The 20,405-nt window shown below is 45.5% G+C and overlaps 1 protein-coding gene across 1 annotated transcript in view; it reads left to right on the top strand.

Moving 5' to 3' along the window:
• Positions 1 to 16,946, top strand: part of LOC138534084 (tumor necrosis factor ligand superfamily member 6-like) — a 64,193-nt gene extending 47,247 nt beyond the window's left edge. The window contains exon 4 of the mRNA XM_069641194.1: positions 15,094 to 16,946. Coding sequence (XP_069497295.1) covers positions 15,094 to 15,488 — 395 coding nt within the window. The 3' untranslated portion in view covers positions 15,489 to 16,946. The remainder of the gene's footprint in view (positions 1 to 15,093) is intronic.
• The last annotated feature ends 3,459 nt before the right edge of the window (positions 16,947 to 20,405 follow it).

The following is a 20,405-nucleotide window of genomic DNA, read 5'->3' as shown; positions in this document are numbered from 1 at the left end:
ATGTCATGCTGCTAGTATTGCAATCATCTTGGTGTGGGAATGGGTGTGGGAAGGGCTGTGGTGTGCTCCTTTTGTGCTGCCCCAGTCTCCATTGCCTGCACCTGTGCTGATTGTGGCCACCTGTGGTACTTTGGAGCACTGCACATGTCCCTTAACGGGTGGTTCACAATGCCGGTATTTCCGCCTTGCCGGTATGGGCTTTTTGGGCCTAGTCCATGCCGCTATTAGCATGTCCACTTGCCTTGTGATGGACACCTATTTCCGCCATGCCGTTAATGCCGTCATGGGGATTCGCACGAACGCGAGCTTGCGCTATTAGTGGCACCGTTCTTAGCGGTGCCGCTCATGGCGGATGGACAGATCGTAATTGGCAGGAGCTGTTAGCGATGCCGGTAATCCTTTACCGGCATTGTTTTTCCCTTACCTCCAACCTCGTAATGAGGCCCAGGGTAATTTAGCGGATTGTATTTCAGACACCCCCCCCTACTTTGGTCTGGGTTGGGGACGTCTGACAGAAAAATTAGGATGATTGAAGAATTTAGGATTTGAGACCCGCCTCCACTAAAAGGCCTGTGTTGAGGAAAGATGGACAAAACATATTGACTGATTTAAGAACAAAGACACCCCTCTTCCTTAAAGAAGTCAGGGTGAACAGGACAAAAATATTATCCAGTTTTTCAGCGCACACTGAGAAGTGAGCTTTGATCATTTAAAATTTGAACAAAAATCACTCCGTATTGTTCTGCCAAAGGGAATTGATTAAATTAATATTTTTAGTTAAATAGGCTAAGGATCTACACAGTTTTACTCCCCCCCCACACCCACTATAAAGGGAAAGGATTTAAGCCCAGTAGATTCCCCCACCTTTTTGTCACAAAGGGCTCCAGTCTACTTACATTGAAAACCTTTGTTTAAAGTTCAGGACAGCCAGCTGCATGTCAGGACCCTCTGGAAATATAGGGCAGAGGTCTGGTCACTCCATTCTCAAGGATGGCCTCCCTCTCTCCACCATATGACCTAGTCAGCTTTTTAGGCCTTCCTACCAATAGACAGCCCCAGCCAGATGCACTGTCAGCAATCTCCTCTGGTGTTTCCTTGCATATGTCAGATGGTACGCTTTAGCAGCTCTCCCTATGGTACATTTCTGCAGCTCTGTCTGATGTTAAGTTTCAGCAGCTCTGACCCTTCCTCACAGTGCATTCCTCCTTATATAGCAGCGATGACACCATCAAGTTTACAATCTAGAGTACCCTGCAACAGTTCTCGCAAATAGGATTGGACAGTCACTCTTCTCTCTCCTCCCAAATCCAGCCTCCCTCTATGGATTGGATTAGTGGTCTGGAGCAAACATGTGGCAATTCCCAGTTGCTATCCCCATTTGCTCTTGTGTCAAATTATGGCAACAATCTAGTTATGTGGCAAAACTTCATAATTTTACTCGCAACTGCCCTAATATATAAACAGCGGGTGGGGGTATGTAATGACCAGCCTCGCACTGGGTAAGTTATTTGTGACATGTGTCCCACAGCCAGCAAAAGGGTTTGCCTATGGCCTACAGAAATGTTTTCATGGAAACAAAGTTGGCTTTTCTTTTCAAATGTCTGCTGGTATTTTGCATGCAAAACATAATATACATTACTTTTTGTCAACATGCACCATGGGCCTCATTATGAGTGTGGCGGTCCGGAAACAAGGGTTAGGAACTGCCAGTATGATCTTTCTAAATAGTGCAATAGCTTTCCATGTTACAACACACTTCATGGATCACAGTTTGGTAGAGTTAGCACCTTCCTCCAGATTCCTCCATTCAATTTCCTAAAACCAAACAATTCAGTGAATGAATTGATTTCTAAACCATAGAGAGGGTCCGGAAGTACTTTTAGATTGTAAAATGAAACTAGAGTGGTCAGTGTAAAACGACAGATTTTCTGGGCTATACAGCACATTTGAAAGAGAGAATAGAGTTTACAACTCTTTGCCTGTTTTTTAAATGTGTGAATAAATTGGCGCCAGGGTTTCTATCTAACAAAATCAAGAGTTATACTCCTAGCTGGCAGCTACGCTCAGGTGAGAAGAACTTACTCCAGGTACCGCAGTCAAAATATGTGAGCAAAGGAGACCGTAGATTTGGGGTTTATGGACCTAGATTATGGAATAAACTCCCGGCATATATCTGAGAGATTAAGACACTCATGACATTCCGTAAGGCCCTGAAAACCCATCTGTTCTGCTGAGCTTGCCCATGGGAAATAGTGACAGGGGCACTAAACTCATCACATTGGAGAAAGACAGTCAAAATGTTAATGGTTCTATCTGTGCCCAAATACGATTAAGTTTGTCCGGTTCGCAGTATAAATGACTCAAAAATTCAAAATTCAAATAAAAAAATGTGAGCTCCAAATTGTCCTCCTCTTTCCATTAGTTTGTCATGCATGATAGCTCTATGAGATGCTCTGACCTGCCCGAAATCCAGATACTTAATGGATGGGATGACAGAAAGAATGTTACTCTCTAGAGTCCATGTGTGTCTGGGACGCTTCACACCCATTCCATTGAAACATAGTATATTGGTTTTGGACAAATTCACATTTAGTTTATTTGTGGTGACATATTCATAAAAAACAATGTAAAAGTCGTTGTAGGCCCACTTGCGTTCTGTCCATTAATAAAACGACATCCGCATAACATAACCATAGATTTTTTCTGTGCCAATTTCTGGGGGGACAAAAAGAGTGGGTTTGAGTGTTTCATCCAGGTCTGAGATATGCAAATTAAAGAGGAAGGGGGCCAATATGCACCCTTGCCTCAAGCCCCATGCTGTGTGAATTTCCCCAGACACGGACCCCTGCATGTCCAATCTAATTCTAAGCCTTGTACCAGTAAGAATATGCACTATAATAGACAAAATGCAGTCTGGAAAATTCCACTTCCTAAGCTTTTCCCAGACACGGTGCCTAGCCACCATGTAAAAGGCCATGGACAGGTCGACACATTCAACATACAGACCTTCTGCTCCCTTAAATACAGCCCGTTCTATTAGGCCATTGATAACTGGGCCATTGGCATCTGTTCCGGTGCCTCTCTTGAACCCTCTCTGAAATTTGGAGAAGCGATTTGTTGCTTTAATCCATTTTTCAATCTCCTTTAGAAGGAGCACCGAAAATAATTTTCTCTTGGCATCCAGGACGGCAATCGGTCGATAGCTAGATGATGATAATCGGTCACCCTTCTTGTATATTGGCACTATAGTTGATACTCGCCAAGAATCTGGAACTGTTCTAGTTATCAGTACATTCTCAAAAAGCAGAAACAAAGTAGCAGCCCATACTTCAGGTGCCGATTTCAGATGTCTATTGCAGAGTCCTTTCGGACCCGGCACGGGAGTCAGAGGCGGAACAAATTCTAAAACGGTTTCCATAGAGAATTATGGAGTCCTGAGACCCCTAGATCCAGGTTCATAGTATTCAGTAGAGACCTCCTTATATAAGCCCTTAAAATACAAATTCCACACAGCCTCTGACATAGGATTACATAATGCATCCATAACTAAAGTAGCCTGATTACGCACCAAGGTCCAAACATTCCTAGAGTCATGCTTCAATAAAGTCTCTAGCATGCATTTACCATCTTGTTTAGCTACCATGTATCTATTGGCCGTCTTCCAATTTGTATACTTCTGTTTTACCTTTTTAACCAATTCGATCTGCTTAATTAAATCAAATTTCCCTTCTCGTATTGCTTTTATGTCCTGTATCATGACTCTCTTCCAATGTTGAACCTCACTATTAAATGTATGAGGACGACGTGAAAGAGGCCGTCAGCAGTCCTCTTTACAGATCTCTGACACTTTCTGTGTAATAAAATTGGGAAATTGTGGAACAGAAAAAGTAAGTTGCTTACTACCAAATGTGGATGTTTGCCAGCTCAGCATTAAACCTTTCCAGAACCTTAGGCCTCCATGTTATACCATTTCACTTCCAATTAACTACCAGGTCCTTATGTTGACTTGGTAGAATAATAAAGAGTCACATCAAGAGTAGCAATTAGCATACAATGGTCACTAGCGAGATTATCAACAACAAGAAATTGTTTGCACCTTTAAAAAAGACAATCTGACAAAAAAATATTATCAATCCAGGCTACTGCCTTGTCTCTGTGCCGGGTATGGTGGCTGGGTATGTCGCCATTGGCTTGGCCATTCAAGATCCGCAAGCCCCACTCACTACATAATTCTTTCAAACTGTGACCATACTCTAGCTATTATTTAATATATTCCAAAGCCTCGTCCTTATCTGTAGCCAAACAGTCTTCCGGAAGTAAACATACAGCATTGCAGTCTCCTACTACTCTCCGGAGATTTAATGTTGAACAATTCTATATTAGCATTTACAGAGACAATAAAGTCATAAATGTTTGAGTGGTGCGGATTCTAGTATATATTAAAAAGTAATGTATTAAAACTGTTTGCATTGCCTGGCATGCCCAATTCTACCACTGGAATTCCTCTATCATCTTTTGACACACACTTTCCCTCCCAATCTCAAGACATTACCAATTGCCGTAAATAAGCTTCAGAGGGTCTACCCCTGCGTACGTTCAGCTTACTGATGAAAACATTGATGCCCCTCCCAAAGAATGCTATCTGTAGCACTTGTTTCTTGCAAACAGACAAGGTGATACCGGCCTAGAGTCTTAACCAAACCGTCATTGTGAGTGAGGTTATCAAACCCCCTAACATTCCAAATGCTATGGACAGTTTGCAGGTACCAACCTGACAAGATGGAATTCTCTCTGACTGCCTTACCCGCAGTTTCTCCCAGGGCAGTTTCTCCGGGCTCTGTTTATACATTGCTTTTAATTCTGACAGCATTGCAGGGTGCCAGGGCCAATCTTCTGCAGGGTCTGGTATATGTTTACTTGCGACCATAAAACTCACTTTACTATGAACATTCCCCACAGTACTTCATTCTTGTGATTTTATCTTTGGGGTATCCTGATTATACCTCCCCTCTGTATAATTAACAATTTCTCTTTTCTTTAAGTAACTGTGACCAGGATGAAGAATACTGGGACGCAAATCATACCCCATGGCTCTTAACGGGTCAGCCTCGTCAAGAAGTAACGAAAAGACTGCCTTTGAGGGAATCTTTAGTGCAACTATGTCTATTATGTTATCTTGAAAGAAATTCCAAAAGTTCGATATCCTTAGCTGAAATCTAGCGAAGGCGGGGTATTTAATTCAGAAGGGCCAGTACATCAGAGCGATTCAATAGTATATCAGATTTCCTGGAAGATACCAGCACAAATTCCAGTATCAAATATGCTGGTACATAACCCATTATTTGTGACTTGGTTTTTTCCCCATACCCACCCTCCTACCCTATCAACCATCCTTGATACCCCTTCAATGTTTTCTTGTAGGCAATCAATGGAAGGTAACAGGCTTGACTCTTTAATAGTAGTGTCCGCGTGTTGACAAACACAGGGGGTGCAAAGGCCTGGGCGATTTACACAGTAAAGAGGTGCTATTTTTCTTTCCCCACCAGGTCCTGAGGGAGTTAAGGAGCTGTGAGGGGAAGAGGAAGCTAGCCCCTGATGCCAACAAAAGTCCCCCCCAGTAGATATGAACGGACCCCAATAATTTTCCAGATTCCTCCCTGGCCTGAGCCCCCTGACATAGGAGTCCAATAAAGCCTCTGTTTGTCTACCCATTGAGCGCATTAGTAAGGGCCATCCAATTGTACCTACTTCTTTGCCTGTCTGAACCATTGCATCCTTCTTGGTAGTGACCCTTTGACCCACAGGGGCAGCATCAAAAAGGCCTACTTTAGAATATGTTGCAACCTGATTAACTGCACCTGCATAATTCTGCACCTTCTTTTTCTCTGTATAATCCCCTAACCCACACTGGACTGCTTGATGATTTAAATTACACCTTTTTAGCTCCTGATTGGACATGCCCATACAAGTGCTTATGCTACGTGCAAGGATCCCATACAAGTGCTTATGCTACGTGCAAGGAGATCATACTGCTGAAACCTGTGTGAATCGCAGGTTTTTTTATAAGCTGAGATTCCTTGCTGCATAATACATCAGTTTGTATCCCAAAGTCACAATTAGGAGCTGGTCCGTGTGAAGGCAGCATTTGAGACCTAGAAGGTTACAGGAGTCGGGGGTGGAGGGGTGGGACCTCAGATATTACCCCTGTTGATGTAGACGTTTTGGTAATAGTCCCCTGGTATCACATTCTGAGTTTGCTGCCCCTCTTGGGGAACAGAACAGGTCCAGATGCCGTGTCCGTGGATAAAGATGGAGTTGCCCAGTGGACCTTTTGTCTTGCCAAGGTTGCAGCCAGTTCTGTGGTGTGTAAGGAATGGAGGAATTTACGCAAATGCCTATTAGCTTTTTAGTTTTTGCGAGCGTTTCTCTAGAGACTAGGACTTATTACTTTGGAATATCACTGTCCAGCGGCGCCTCACCAGTTTGCGTAGAATTTCCCTGTTTAAGGGATTGGGTGAGTGAGATCAAGTTTGCTTGTCTTGCCACCTGTTTTCTTGTAGAAGCACTACATGGAGGGCATCCCATATCCTTTGTCCCCATGGCATCCTTAGAGGTATGAAGTACTTTATATCTATAAACATCGCGTTTATTGTCACATTGCTCAACAAATCTGCTCACTACTGAGTTCAGTGCGGAAACAGTGGGAGAAGTTAGTCTTATCCTTTCATCCGCTTCTCTCAAAGTATGATGTAGTGGCAAACTACCTTGTCTATCATTTTCCAATGCACAGAATTAGTATTGTCAAGAGGAATCAATTCAGTTAACATGGTAGAGGAGCCCAACAGTGACGCTCTTCGTATAGGAGAAACTGGCGCATTTAGAAAATTACCACCGTCACCGCGAGGAACAGCAGGTACAGGAGCCGTTTCAAACCAACCCATGTGGCTGCCTCAATCAAGCTCTGATCCTTGATACTGGAGAGTTCCACCATAGCCCAGGCACAGCAAGGAGTCAGTGACCTTATTTCTGTACTTGTGTAAGAATGGAGAAAACAATCTGGGATTTGCTTGCTCACTATTGGAGTAATTTCTACAGGCTCTAAGTGCTTGAGCTTTTGCAGACATTTTGTATGGCCTTCCCTCGGGTTAGATGAAACCCATAGAGCGGGTTCTTGTAGGTTTATTAAAATTTCCGAGGTCATGTCTTCCTCGGCACACCCCCTGCATTGCTCTTCAGAGGTAGGGGTTAAGGGTAGGGTGCAGCTCCCCTGCGCCATCAAAGGGTGCTCTTTGAGGGCTGCCTCCTTGCATTGGTTGAAGAGGCCGCCCATTCCCTCAGGCACTAATTGGCTGCGCAGCAGATAGCAACCTTTTTCAGGCATTTTGAAAGAGTGCCCTTAAAGGTCAGTATGCTCGGAAAAGCAGATCAGATAAACTTATTCAGTTGGGCAGTGTGGCAAGCCTAATGCATTTAATACGCTAAAGCAATAATACAGTGAACAGTGCTAACTTGCATGATGGGTAAATTGTTAAACCCGGACTCCCTGGGCTGCAGCAGACCAGAGTATTCTATGTTTAAGTAGGCTGCTTGATTGAGAGTGTACAATCCAAAGGGTGCCTACAAAGGGCACCCCGCAGTCACTGTACACAGCTTTTTACCGAGTAGCCAGTAAGAAGCAACAAAAAAAGCAAATGATCTAACTTTTTATGCCAGAGTCCTGACTGGTCAGGGATAATGTTCACGCCCTGAGCAAAAGAGCATGGGAGCTCTGTATAATGCGCTCTCTGCCATACCATCTCTCAGGCACACAGAGCTCAGAGTTGCCCCCCCCCTCCCTAGAAGGGGTCAGCCCAGTGGACAGCCCTCCCCCCAGAAATCACCAATCTCCTCTCCACTCCACTCCGGGCTCACTAATAATCTCGGCTGTCTTTACCAAGCGTTGACAACAGCGTTCACAGCCATTCACTAGGACAGCTCTCTCGCAATACAGGTCTGCACGCCGGGAGCCACTAGAGTAGAGGAAAGAACCTCACAGCATTCGTTTCGACCGTCAAGCCACACCAAGACCTAGCCCACACTTGGCCACTTCCGACAGTGTTCTCAGGGTCTAACCTCTTGTTAATATTGTCCGAATCCTGTTTATAATCCCCTGTAAAATGCAGCAAAATCAGTGTGTTGTCAGCGTAGTTAGTATTTCTCTATATTTTTATTTATTTATTTACATTTATAAAGTGAACTGGCAGCCCAGTGGCATCGAGGCACTGTTACAAGAGATTGACTTAGTTCCATGTTACAACGTTGCTTACTGGTTACATGCGGCGTAGCAAGGTTGGAACGGGTTACATGGGAAGCATAATATACAGACGACTTAGTTACTTGAAGAAAAAGTAAGTTACAGGCAGGACATTTCAATGCATTTAGAGTTCTATGGCTCGACACTGGCAGGTTTCAGATGAACAGTCGTGTTTTGTTTGCTTTTCGGAAGGCTATGTGGGATGAGATTCTTCTGAGGTTGGGAGGCAAGGAGTTCCACTGGGTCGCAGTGATGAATGGGAAGCTGGAGACTACAGCCCGCGCGCTTATGACCTTGGGCACTGAGAGTAGGTTGGTGTATGGGGTTCTGATTGGTCTTTCTGTGGGTGGTCTAGTGATTCTCTGAGAAAAGTATTGAGGGGCTGCATGATGGATACATTTATGAGTGAGGGACAATGTTTTCAATATGACTGGTTATTTGACGGGATGCCATTGGGCTTGTTTCTTGGCAGCTGAGATGTGTTCCCTTATTGGGATACCCATAGTGCATTATTTTGGACAATTTTTAGTTTTTCAATGTTCTTTGTGGAGGTGCCGACCAGCAGGGCATTACAGAAGTCAAGCCGGGCCCCAATTTTAGCTCTAGCTATAGTTAGGCAATGTTGCTTTGTCAGGAATGGTCTAGCTGCATTGAGTAGTTTAGAGTGGTAGGCAGCAGACGAGGCAATGGCGTTTACCTGCCTCATCATTGAGAGGTTGGAGTCTAGGTAGACTCCAAAGGTTTTTACGGCCTGGGAGACTGGGATTTGTATGTTGTCGATGTTAAAAACCGTGTATTGTTTGTCAAGTTTCTTTAGAGTTTCGGGTGAACTGATTAGAAGTAGTTCAGTTTTGTCTCCATTTAGACAGAGCCAGTTCTCTGCTGTCCACGTTTGGATCGTGGAGTAGGCAGCGTTTAGGGTTTTGGAGTCTGACTCGTAGTCACCTGAAAGTGCTAGAAGGACCTGTGTATCATCGGCGTAGTTTGTATATGTGATGCCTAGTGAATCAAGGATGTTGAACAGTGGCCTGGTAAAAATGTTAAATAAGGAGGGGGATATGCACAAGCCCTGGGGGACTCCACATTGGATGGTGCTAGGGTGCGCGCAGACTAGGTCTGAAAAGACTCTTATTGCTCTAGCATGGAGGAATGAGGTGATCCATGCTGTAGCGTTGGGCGAGAAGTGTGCAGAGGTTGAGAGGTGTTGGCACAGGGTTTTGTGGTTGACAAGGTCAAAGGCCACCGAGAGGTCAAAGAGGAGTAGTAGGGCTGGTTTGCCAGAGTATCTAAAGTCATCCATTTGGTTCTTGAGGTCTAGTAGGGCTGTTTCGGTTCTGTGGCCTGGGTTAAAGCCAGACTGGTGGAGACCGGGAAGGTTGTTAGCTTCAAGGAACTGTTGGACTTGGAGGCAGGCTCCTTTGTCTAGGATATTTAGGAGAAAGGGAACTGTGGTGATGGGCCTGTAGTTCCCTGGTGTGCTTGAGTCTAGCGTGGGTTTCTTTAAGAGAGGGCGGACCCGGGCTTGCTTCAGACAGGCTGGGACAAGGCTGGTGGAAAAGGAGGCATTAATAAAGGTAATGAGGAAGGGTGCAAGGGTAGTGGCACATTCTTTAATGAGAGTGGCTGCACAAGTGTCACCTTTGCAGTTTGATATATTGATGGAGTTCAAGCGGGCTATGACTTCCCGTTTGTTGACCTCCTTAAAGGAGAAAAGGGGTGTGTTTCCAGAATTATTGTTAAGGATGTGTAGCGCTTGGTGGTTAAGTGACTGTTGGTTGGCTTGGATTTTGCTGTGCACCGTGTCAAGCTCTCTGAGCATGGCAGCTTGGATGCTGTTGCACCAGGCTTCATCTTTTGTGATGGATTGGGGGGGAGTAGGTGTTTCTAGCTCAATGAAAATGGAGAAGATCTCTTTAGTGTTGGATTTGGCTGTGTCTATTCTCGTATTGAATGAGGTGGCTTTGGCTTTGATAATGGCTAGTTTGCATTCTTTTGCAATTTTGTTGAACTCTCTTTAGTGGAGTTGCAAGGGTTGGCTTTCCAAGTGGAGAGTGCATCCCTTTTTTTGGTGCGAAGTTCGAGAAGGTCTGGAGTGAACCAAGAATTGGAGTGCTTGGTGCGTTTGACCTTCCTAGAGGTAAGTGGGGCAATGTCTACTGCTTGGGTGATGATGGTGTTAAATGTTTGAGCTAGGGATTCTGGGTCTTGAGAGAACGTTGGCCTGGGGGCAGGAACTGTGAGGTGAGGTAGGAATCTATCTTTGGTGAGTTGACGGGTGCTTCTAGTGAGAGCTGGTGGGAGGGGTGTCATAGGCTGGCGGACTGACTTGGCCATGGTGAGGTCGAAGAGGATGACATGGTGATCAGTCCAGGGAAGGGGTTTGTTTGTCTTGATGGTAACAGGGCAGTTGTGGTGGGCTATTCAATCAAGCGTGTGACCCTTGATGTGGGTGGGGGCTGAGATAACTTGTTGAAACCCTAGGGTTCCTAACGCTTTGTCTAGTGAGTTGGCTGAGGGATCTTTCGGGTCATTAAGCCAAGGTTGAGGTCTCCTAGGAGGATAGCTTTGCTGGATTCTTTTAGGTTGTCTGTGAGGAGGTGAGTCAGCCTGAAAGTCTGTTACGGGACCTGGGGGCGGTAGACGATGTGGTGGGTGATGGTGCTGCTAGGGGAGGGGTTCAGTTTGAGGAGTGGGTGGTTACCTATTGTTTTCGGTTGTCCTACCTACCTTTCTGATAGGGATGGAATCCTTTGCTATGAAGGTGACTCTGCCACCTTTAAGGTGAGGGCAATCCTGCCTCATCATACCATGCCAAGATCATCAAGAATATGAAAAATAGGTTTTGTGAATACATTATATGAGGTGGGGGAAAGCCAAGACCACTGCTGAACACCACAGATTAAGTTAACAGGGGGGGGGGGTTCCACAGTTTCACTGAAAACTCTTGCAGTGTGTTCAGACAGAAAGAGAGAAGCCAGGATGTGGCCTCATAGGAATAATTAGCAGACTTTTGGGCACACTAGCCATGCCCAGTGTCCACAGCCTTTCGCCGTGGTCCCTTGACATGTTTCCCCAATAGGGTTTGTTGGGGACCACTAGTAACATATACCTTTTTCAGATACATTTTTTTAAGCGGTCTGCAATGCTTACCCCTGCCATAAGGCTCTCCGCGCCGTAGTTATGCCATAGTTCTACGTTCATTGTTCCTAAAGTTCAGCGGTTCATGAAAACCTCAGCAGTCAAATGTTCCAAATTTTCTACACTATCAGCATTCTAGCTGGCATTAGCAGCACTCACTTTTCAAGTCATACGGGCAGTGGTTGAAGTGTACGAAAAGAAGTAGTGGAACTATGTTCCCTTCTGGACTGCTCCTGCTTCCCACATACACCATCAGCACCCCCCTCCCACGCACAATAAAATCCCCCAAACACATTTCCTTGCTGTTTAAGGGAACGTTCAGTGCACTACACTGAAAATGTATGTTTCCCCTTCTTCCTACTTTTATTTCAAAACAAAAACCACTCCAGAACGGTTTCTTTGTAAAATAAAAGTATAGGAATATAAAACGTAATTTAAAAAAGTCGAGGAGCATGCTCCCAACCGCTCCTACCCACTTTGACCACTGCATACGGGTGACACAAAACAGTGCTTTTGTAGCAATGCGGGTCACATGAAACGGTGCATGTCTCTTCAATAGTGTCCGCAATGGCGCTGCCCCTTACATTGTAGCAAATCTCTCATGATAATAACAGGAACTTAATTTCCCACGGAAGTTGATGAATGTATGACCTCTCAACAGTACAAAGCTGACACGCTTCATCCCTTCACGTACGGGACTGGTGCTGAGGTTGCTGCTGCCTCAGCTGTAGAACCGGACACCAATAATGTGGCTGTGCAATCTTAATGCTCCCACTCAGAGCAGCTGTGATCGCTTTACAGGATTTATGCTTTACTCAAGGTCAGCTTCATGAGGCTTGTTCTAGAGTTGGAAACAAAGACAATTTGTTCACACTGGCTCCTACAGGAAAGACTAGCAATAGTGTCTACACGGAAGCATTGGTTCAGTTCATTACATACCCTTCAAACTAGGACTGGAGTAGGAATTGTGTGAAGCAGGGGTACACCTGCAAATTCTGGATAATTTGAAATCTGACATCTAAAAAACAATTCTTTACAGCTGCTGGTCATAGTCAATCTTAAATTCATGGAATTATCATTCAAACAATCTACATACGCATGCATATCTCTTCTGAGCCATTACAGATCATGAATAAATCATCAATGAGACAATACCACTCAACAATATGATTAAGATATTAGGTAGAAAATATATTTGGGTAGGACAAGTTAGTTAGTAAACATACACATTCACACAACCTAAATAAAATACATTTATTTTACACCGCGGTGTCTGTGTCTTTATTTCCATCAGGGGGTGAGCAATGCAACCCTCCTAGCTGGGCCCTAATGGGGTCAGGAGTTATATTTTGCTTAATTAATTTCAAGATAGCAACACTGGTTTCAGTTGTAGATAAACCCCTAGTTCTATCCCAGCCTTATTCTTACATGAAATAAATTGTTAGAACTCATACATTTGGCTCACATGCTTTGTCAGTCAGCCGCTGCCTGATAGCTGGTAGGAGGAGGAAGCAGACTTCTGCTAGACAACAGAATGGACAATTGTCAGAGACATATTTTGCCTGTACCAGTGGTGGAGGAAGTTTATGATCCCAGGGGGGGTAAAGGGCTTTTCCTGGGGCACCGGTCAATACCATTTTACATGTTTGCTGGAGGCAGAGAAGAAGTACATAGGGACCTGGTCGCAAACACATGGGGTGAATACCACTGCCTTGGGCACACACATTTCTGTTTGGAACCTGCAACCCCTCCTGAGACACGGCCTGGGAGAATGCTTCCCAGCAGGTGCACTTCATCTCCCCGCTGACTCCTCGGATCCTTCCCTTTGGAAGGAAGGAGCCCCAGTACCTCAAAGCTACTCTGTAGGAACAATGTCTAACTTGGTGCAGCTGCACCTGTTCTGGCACCCGGATGTACACTGCTACCTCACCTTGGGCTGGCTGGAAAGCAACCTGTGATCCCTGGTTGGTCCCCAAAGAGAACAGAAGACCAGACCAGCCATCTGCATTGGTTGCAAGCATTCTGGGAGATGCTTTGGCCACCCTCGACTGTCTGCTTACCAAAGTAACCACCAGCCTGTTCTTCACGAAAGCAATGCCTGGAAGCCACTCCCAGAGATCTCAAGCACCCACAACCCTCCAGCAGCAGCCTTACTGGCTACAAGAACCATGTAGCCTCTGGACATGTGTTTTTACGTGTTCTGGAGACCAATCCAGTGTGTAGTCAGCAGCCACCAAAGAAATCCCCTCTGTCTTTTGGCCTGCAAATGCCCTAAGTCATTTAGCATTAGGGTCTCTGAGACCAGAACTGGCAGCCCGCCCACACCAGTTAATTCCCAGGTTGTTTGCTTACATTTCTGGTTCCTGTGGCTGCAGTCCTGGTTCTCCTCTACTTCATGTCCAGTGCCAATGACAACGGTTCTCCTAATTGACCACAAAATGAAGATCCTGCATCTTGGTGTCCCTTCACTTTCCTAAGCATACATCTGCCTCCTTATCCCAACCAGGTTGGCCTACGTTTTACTTATAGCCACTGGCGAGAAAATCCATTGGACAACATTGGGATCCATTATTTCTTAAGCATCACTTGGTAGCCAGCGTTCCCATAGTAGATTCAATGGTTCCCATTTTGGAGTTTGGTCTTGACTTTGATCGATCCATTCTCCCAATGTCCTTCCAATCGCAATCATTCCATTCCATTTGCCTCACCTTTTTTCAACAGAACTTTAAAAGTGGACTTTAAACGGCTATAACTTTTGATCTTTAGGTCCTATTGACCGTTAGGCCCTGGGGACATTTCAGTTCTGCTTAATCTCTAAATAAACAAATGTTGTCTTAATAAACACCTTACATGATATGTGTCCTGAATATACGTGTTGCTTCTTTTTGTGTTACCTTTCTTGGTTTTGTGTACGGCACTGCCTTCATTCCATAACCTTCCACAGAGTTCAGACCTAACTGTCTGGAGCTGCGTTAAATTGCGCATGGGGCCTCATTACGACCCTGGCGCTAATGGGTTAACGGCGCCGTAAAAGGCTGCGGCGCTGTTAACCCATTAGCGCCTGATTACGAGGTCCCTTTGCGGGACCCGACCTTAACGGCTGGTCTACACCAGCCGTTAAAGTAGGGACCTGCAAAGGGACCTTGGTGCTAAGTACGGTACCGCAATTTGCGGTACCGTACTTAGTGCCTTCCCCATTCCCATAGAGCCCTATGGGGCGAAAATGGGAATGGGGAAGGGCCATGGAGGAAGGGGGAATTACCACCCCGCCAACCTTGTAATGGGGTGGTAATTCCCCCTTTCTCCATGGCGGAGTCGGTAAGTTACCGGCATGGACCATGGTGCTATTAGCACCATGGTTTTCCGCCAGGATCGTAATGAGGCCCATGGTGTCTCGCCAGTTCCTTGCACTGTTTTAGAAAATCAAGTGCATACTAGATTTGTTTTATGCTTTTGGGAGCAATAGGGGCCATTATATAGGGCATTGCTCTATAATTAATCATTAATGTAATGAAATCAGAGGAATTAACACTTGTGATAGAGCTGGAATAGAATAGAAGGGAAAAGAATAGCCGTACATCAAGAAAACGCTGAAACATCTTCTGAGATTGGATGTCGTGCTTGTTCTGGTTCTAATCCCTTCTGTCCATTTTTGTTTCTAGGCAAATCCAACACAAATTCTTTGCCGCTGGACTGGGAAGATACTGTCGGGCAGGCATTTCTGGATGGGGTCTTTTATGTCAACAGAGGCCTTGTAATCAACGAAACCGGACTGTACTTTGTTTACTCCACCGTCTATTTCCGATTTCTCAGCTGCCAAAACACACCCCTTATCCACACTGTTTTCAAGCGGGCGCCGCGCCCCGGAAGTGAAAAGATTCTGCTTGAGAGTCGGAACAACAACTACTGTGGGAACAACGGCAAGTGGTCGAGGAGCAGCACGTTGGCAGCCGTCTTCAACCTCACTCGCTTCGACAGCGTGTATGTCAATGTGTCAGATGTCAGCCTGGTTGGTTTTGAGGAAACAAAGACCATTTTTGGCCTCTATAAACTTTAGATGTCAATGTTACTAGGGCCCAAGCATGTGGGTATTGAAGATGATAAATTGGGACACAAGACACCAGGAAGAGGCAACAAAAGGGAGGTTGTCAAAGGTGCCAAATACAGTTTGTTGGTCAGAAAAAGTCACTACAAGGAACTAATTATGTGGATTTAAAGGACATGCTCTTTGGGAGGAAATGCCATCCATATGATGGTGATAAGGTAAAACATTTTACATTACATTGACGGCCAGGTCATCACATCCCAGGGATGGACGCCATGACTATAGGAGGTGGATGAGAGTTACAGATCTGTACTGGACTAGTGGACAATAGGGGTGAGGCGTTCATGCCAGAGATATTGAGACAGGATGAAGGAAAGAGGAAGGATAATAGGAGGAGGGCATTGGGGACAGGGCTTCACCCCTAAAAGATAGGCCTGTGATTGGACAAGGCAAGACAGAGGCAAAGCAATGTGCGTGCCAGTGGCAGGCCTTAGTACTGGATAAGACTAGGAGGACCAGATTTCCCCCCCATTGGGACAAGTATTACGACAGGAAGTAAAGGCAAAATGCCCAGGAAGAAGAGCATTACAGGGTCAATGTTTTCAGAGACATGCGATAGGGCTTGATAAGGATCGAGGGACTTCCCTTCCATGTGGCAGACTGGAGGAGGAGAATAAGTACGGCTTTCACTGCACACTGATCAAAGAATTTGTCAAGGTTGGGGCCATTAACAACCACCTCTCAGTCGATCACACTTAGACTGTATGGGGAGAGTGCAAGAGACGGGCTTTCCTCTGTCAGTGGAAGGCATTGCACTGGATGGGGAGAGTTAGATGGGCAGACCATCTCATTACCCTGACAACCAATGGGATTGAATACAGATAATGAAAGGGGTAGTGAAACCCCAGTGGCAGACGTTTGTAGTATCTCTCCCCTCCTATTAACCAGCCTTGGGACTGATAAGCATTAAATGACCTGGCCTGCTACTGTCATTGAGACAGGATTAGGGGGTATGCCTATATGCGAAGGGCACAAGACATCCCCGAAGCCCTTGTGCTGCAGAGGGACACAGCAATTCAGGGGCACCCACATTCACCAAAGGACTGTGAGTGGCAGCAATATCTGGGACCACTCATCACATTTTGCAGGACCCCCTGCGGCCATTTTGTTAAAGTAGACATAATATGCAGACACATTCCTGTATTTCAGTGGAAAGAATGTAAAAGATTGCTATTCACCACTCGCCCTCCTGCCTAGTCCAATGCTGGTCACAAGGGGTAGGTTCTCTTTTGCCAGGTGTGCATTAGTTGGATAAATTAATACTGGCACATGCACCAGACTAGGAAAAGGCTCAGGGAAAAGTCAAAAGAAGTACCTATTGTGTTGTTAATGCTTTAAATATTAGTATGTATTGTATTCAAAATTAATATATTACTGTTTACATGTAATTAAATCAATCGTGTTTTTCTACCCCTGGCTGTTCTGCTTTCTTTCATTGTCCACTGAGTAGGATGTTGGTTCTGGTTCTTATCTTCTTACTGTTTCTTGGTGATCATCTTCTAGGTGCAGCACACTCTCGAGGCGAGAAGTGAGCATCTCAAGCTTGAGAACATGGGAGAACATGAGATGGGGACACAGGAGGGCATGGAGCACTGGGGTGTGGAGCAGAGAGTCCAAGCGCACAGAGGGCGGAGTCAAGGAGCACATGCAGTAGGGGAAAGGCAGGGTCACTGGACATGATAGGAGAGCAAGGAGCAAATGAGTACTCGGAAGAGAGCAGCACTTACATGAAAAGGACCCGGCTCTTTCTAGGAGAAGGAGAGAGAGACTGGGTGCAGCAGGAGTAGTTTGTACGCCTTCAGGTATGTTTGTACTTTCATGTTTCAAGATGAATGGTTGTCCAACTCCAGGCCTCGAGGGCCGGATCCATGTTGGGGTTTCAGGATACCCCTCATTAATATTCATGAGATAAATTTGCATGCAATGATTCTAAATGTATGCACATTTTTCCTCATGAATGTTAATGAGGGATATCCTAAAAAGCCCATCAGGATTCCGGCCCTCGAGGCCTCAGCTGGACAACCCTCAGGCATCTAAGAGCATGTAAACAACATATACAACTCAAAAGTGCAAACACCTGCTGCTGCACCGGGCATTCCTCCTCTACACATACTGTGGCCCCCGACGGGGATGCAATGAACAGAGCACACAGACAACTCAATTTGCCTGAGTTATATTAAGGGGTGTATACAGTCGAAGAAATAACAAATGGGGATGGAGTAAACTTCAACTAAAATGGTCAGGCCGGTTCTATGGATCACAAGCTACCTACAGTTTGGGGCTAACTAAAGGTTCAGAATCACACTTCTACTAGGATTCCCTTCTAAGGAAAGGTCTGGTAACACTCTCGCTGTAGGAAAGTCTGTGGCCTAGTTCTGTGGCGGTTCCTTCAGATGTAGAGTGTTTGTGGGCCCCTCCATGCCATTATGTGGTCACTCCCCAAGCCGAGTCCAAGGGTGGGAAGTGACTGTGGGAAGTACTTCATACAAGGGAGTGAACACATGTATTACAAATAAAGCAGACATGTCTCCTGGCATGTCATCCATGTCTTTTAATCTCTTGTTGGGCAGTCCTCACAACTTCTCAATGGCGACAAAGGCCGTTTCCTGACCCGTGCTGCCCTCCACTAAGAAGATTTGTTTCAGCTCCATCACTCGATGCACCCTCTGATGCTCAAAGTGTTGAGTGGTTATTGCTGAATCACTCTGCGTGTGTTTGTTAGGGGAGATCGGAGGTCCACGGTTCTCTAAGCCAGCTAGGAATGCGGAACAAATTCCTACAGCATTGCCGCCTCCGCAGCATACGTGGCACACAAGTGACAGCTCCAGTGACCAACTGACTCAGTCTTCCAAGGTGCATGGGCACCCCAATGCTGAGTCACTGCTATTTCATACCTGCATTATTCATGTTACAAAGCTCTTTCTCTGTCATACGCCTCCTTGTGGGGATTATTCTTGAAACACAGCGTTGTTGCATGAGGAAGTGACATACTCCCGTCAGTGCCGGATTACACCATGTGGAGGCCTCTAGGCAGTCGAAATGTCGGCCCCTCCCTCGCAAATGATCTCCTAATATGATTTTAATTTTCTGCACTGCTTTATTTTGATCCATTGTCGCGGGGCCCCTAAAAGAAGTGGCCTAATGGATAATCCAGCACTGACTCCAGTGCTTCTATGTCACCAGGGCTTGTTCCATTACGTGCAGCCTCACCTCTTAACACTCTAGACACCATTAACCTTGGTCCCTGGTGTGTGCATGATTTTGAAGTCGATATTGATGCAATTTTGCCACAAGAAGGTAAAGGAGAGAGGGGGGACTATTCTTGCTGGTAGGCTCCTGGCTCATGACATACTCCATGAACCGGAGGAAAGTGCCATTGCTACATTTAATGACTTGAAGAAAGGTCAAAATGACTATTTTACACCTCACAAAAACATTGGCTATGAGCGGCACATACTCTACACCACCACACAGGCGAAGGGGGCAAAACAATGCACTCTTTTGTGATATGCCTATGTGCCCCGTAAAGCATTGTGACTTGAAACTGCTACAAAAAGCACACACCTTTGATATGATAGGTTATTTATAACGCGCTTAACACCCAGAGGTTTCTAAGCACGGACCCTGGGATCGAACCTGTGTTGCTCCGTGTCGCCGTGCTTCCAAGGCGAGCACGTTGCTCCTATCCTCCCGAGACCGACAAAATAATGACGATGGCTCGTGCCACCAGGCCCATTGACCTCCTACTAGAAAACACGGAAAAGCTGAAACTATCATCAACAACCCCAGTGCCTATACAGCAATTGACATCTACACCAAATCAGAGCAAATAATCTGGGAAAATATGCTACAGATGCAGATATGATTTTCTGCACGACAGCCCATTCTCTGTCAGATGTCAATCGTGCACCGACTGAGGCTGTTAAAGCCATTTTAGAGGAGTATGTCAGACATCAAGAGAGCTCAAACCCCCCCAAATCCATGACCAATGACAGATCATCCCCCGAGCACAAGATCTACCATCAAGGAGACGGAAAGAACAAACCTACTCGCTTGACCGTAAGAAAGACAAATTGGATTGTCATAATCGATCGTCATATCGCCATTCCACATGCACATCACAAAGGTAGCTCAATTATCTCAAATCCAAACCTCGTTCCACTGGTGAATCAGAGTCATCCTTCTGCAATAACAGGAAACAAAACTGCCATTGATTTTAGCCTTATTCTGCTCCTTGACGTCAACAATCCCCCTATGGATTTTCTGATAGACACCAGCACACAACCTTCTCAGCTGCGCCCCTGAAAGGTTGACATTTCTTTAGGGGTTTCAAATTCCACTGCCTTGAATGGACACGTTTACTGCCAAGAGCAACTATCAGAAATATTCAGCCACACTACAACTACATGTCATCGGGGCGCAGCCACAAAGTGGGTTCATTGTCAGTTTCAAGAGAGCCCTTCAAATGTGCCTCCTGCACATGATGTTGACCAATATCCTCAACACGGTGGCCAAAACTGACCAGCTGCTCCATCTTTCTTTCATGGAATAGGGAAGCTAGAAAATCACCAATTATGACTGCACACTGGCACTAACCTCACACCCAGTGCTCAACACTACTTTTGTGTACCTTTTAACATGCAACATAAAGTCGAAGAAGAACTGTGCCTGTTAAAGGGAGCAGGACGTCATTTAACTAGCCACATAATCCATATTATGGGTTTCTCGTATAATACCCATTCCAAGAAAGGGTTCAGGCAAGCACGTCATTCTCAACAGTGTCTGCATGCGGATTCCCAACTCAGCGATACAGCAAGATAAACACCATACTACAAGTGTAACATTCTCCAAATTGGCCCTGAAGAGAGG

The sequence above is a fragment of the Ambystoma mexicanum genome, chromosome 1q, assembly GCF_040938575.1.
Source record: "Ambystoma mexicanum isolate Mex_15411 chromosome 1q, UKY_AmexF1_1, whole genome shotgun sequence".
NCBI lineage: Eukaryota > Metazoa > Chordata > Amphibia > Caudata > Ambystomatidae > Ambystoma > Ambystoma mexicanum.
This window is presented reverse-complemented; position numbering and strand designations above follow the sequence as displayed.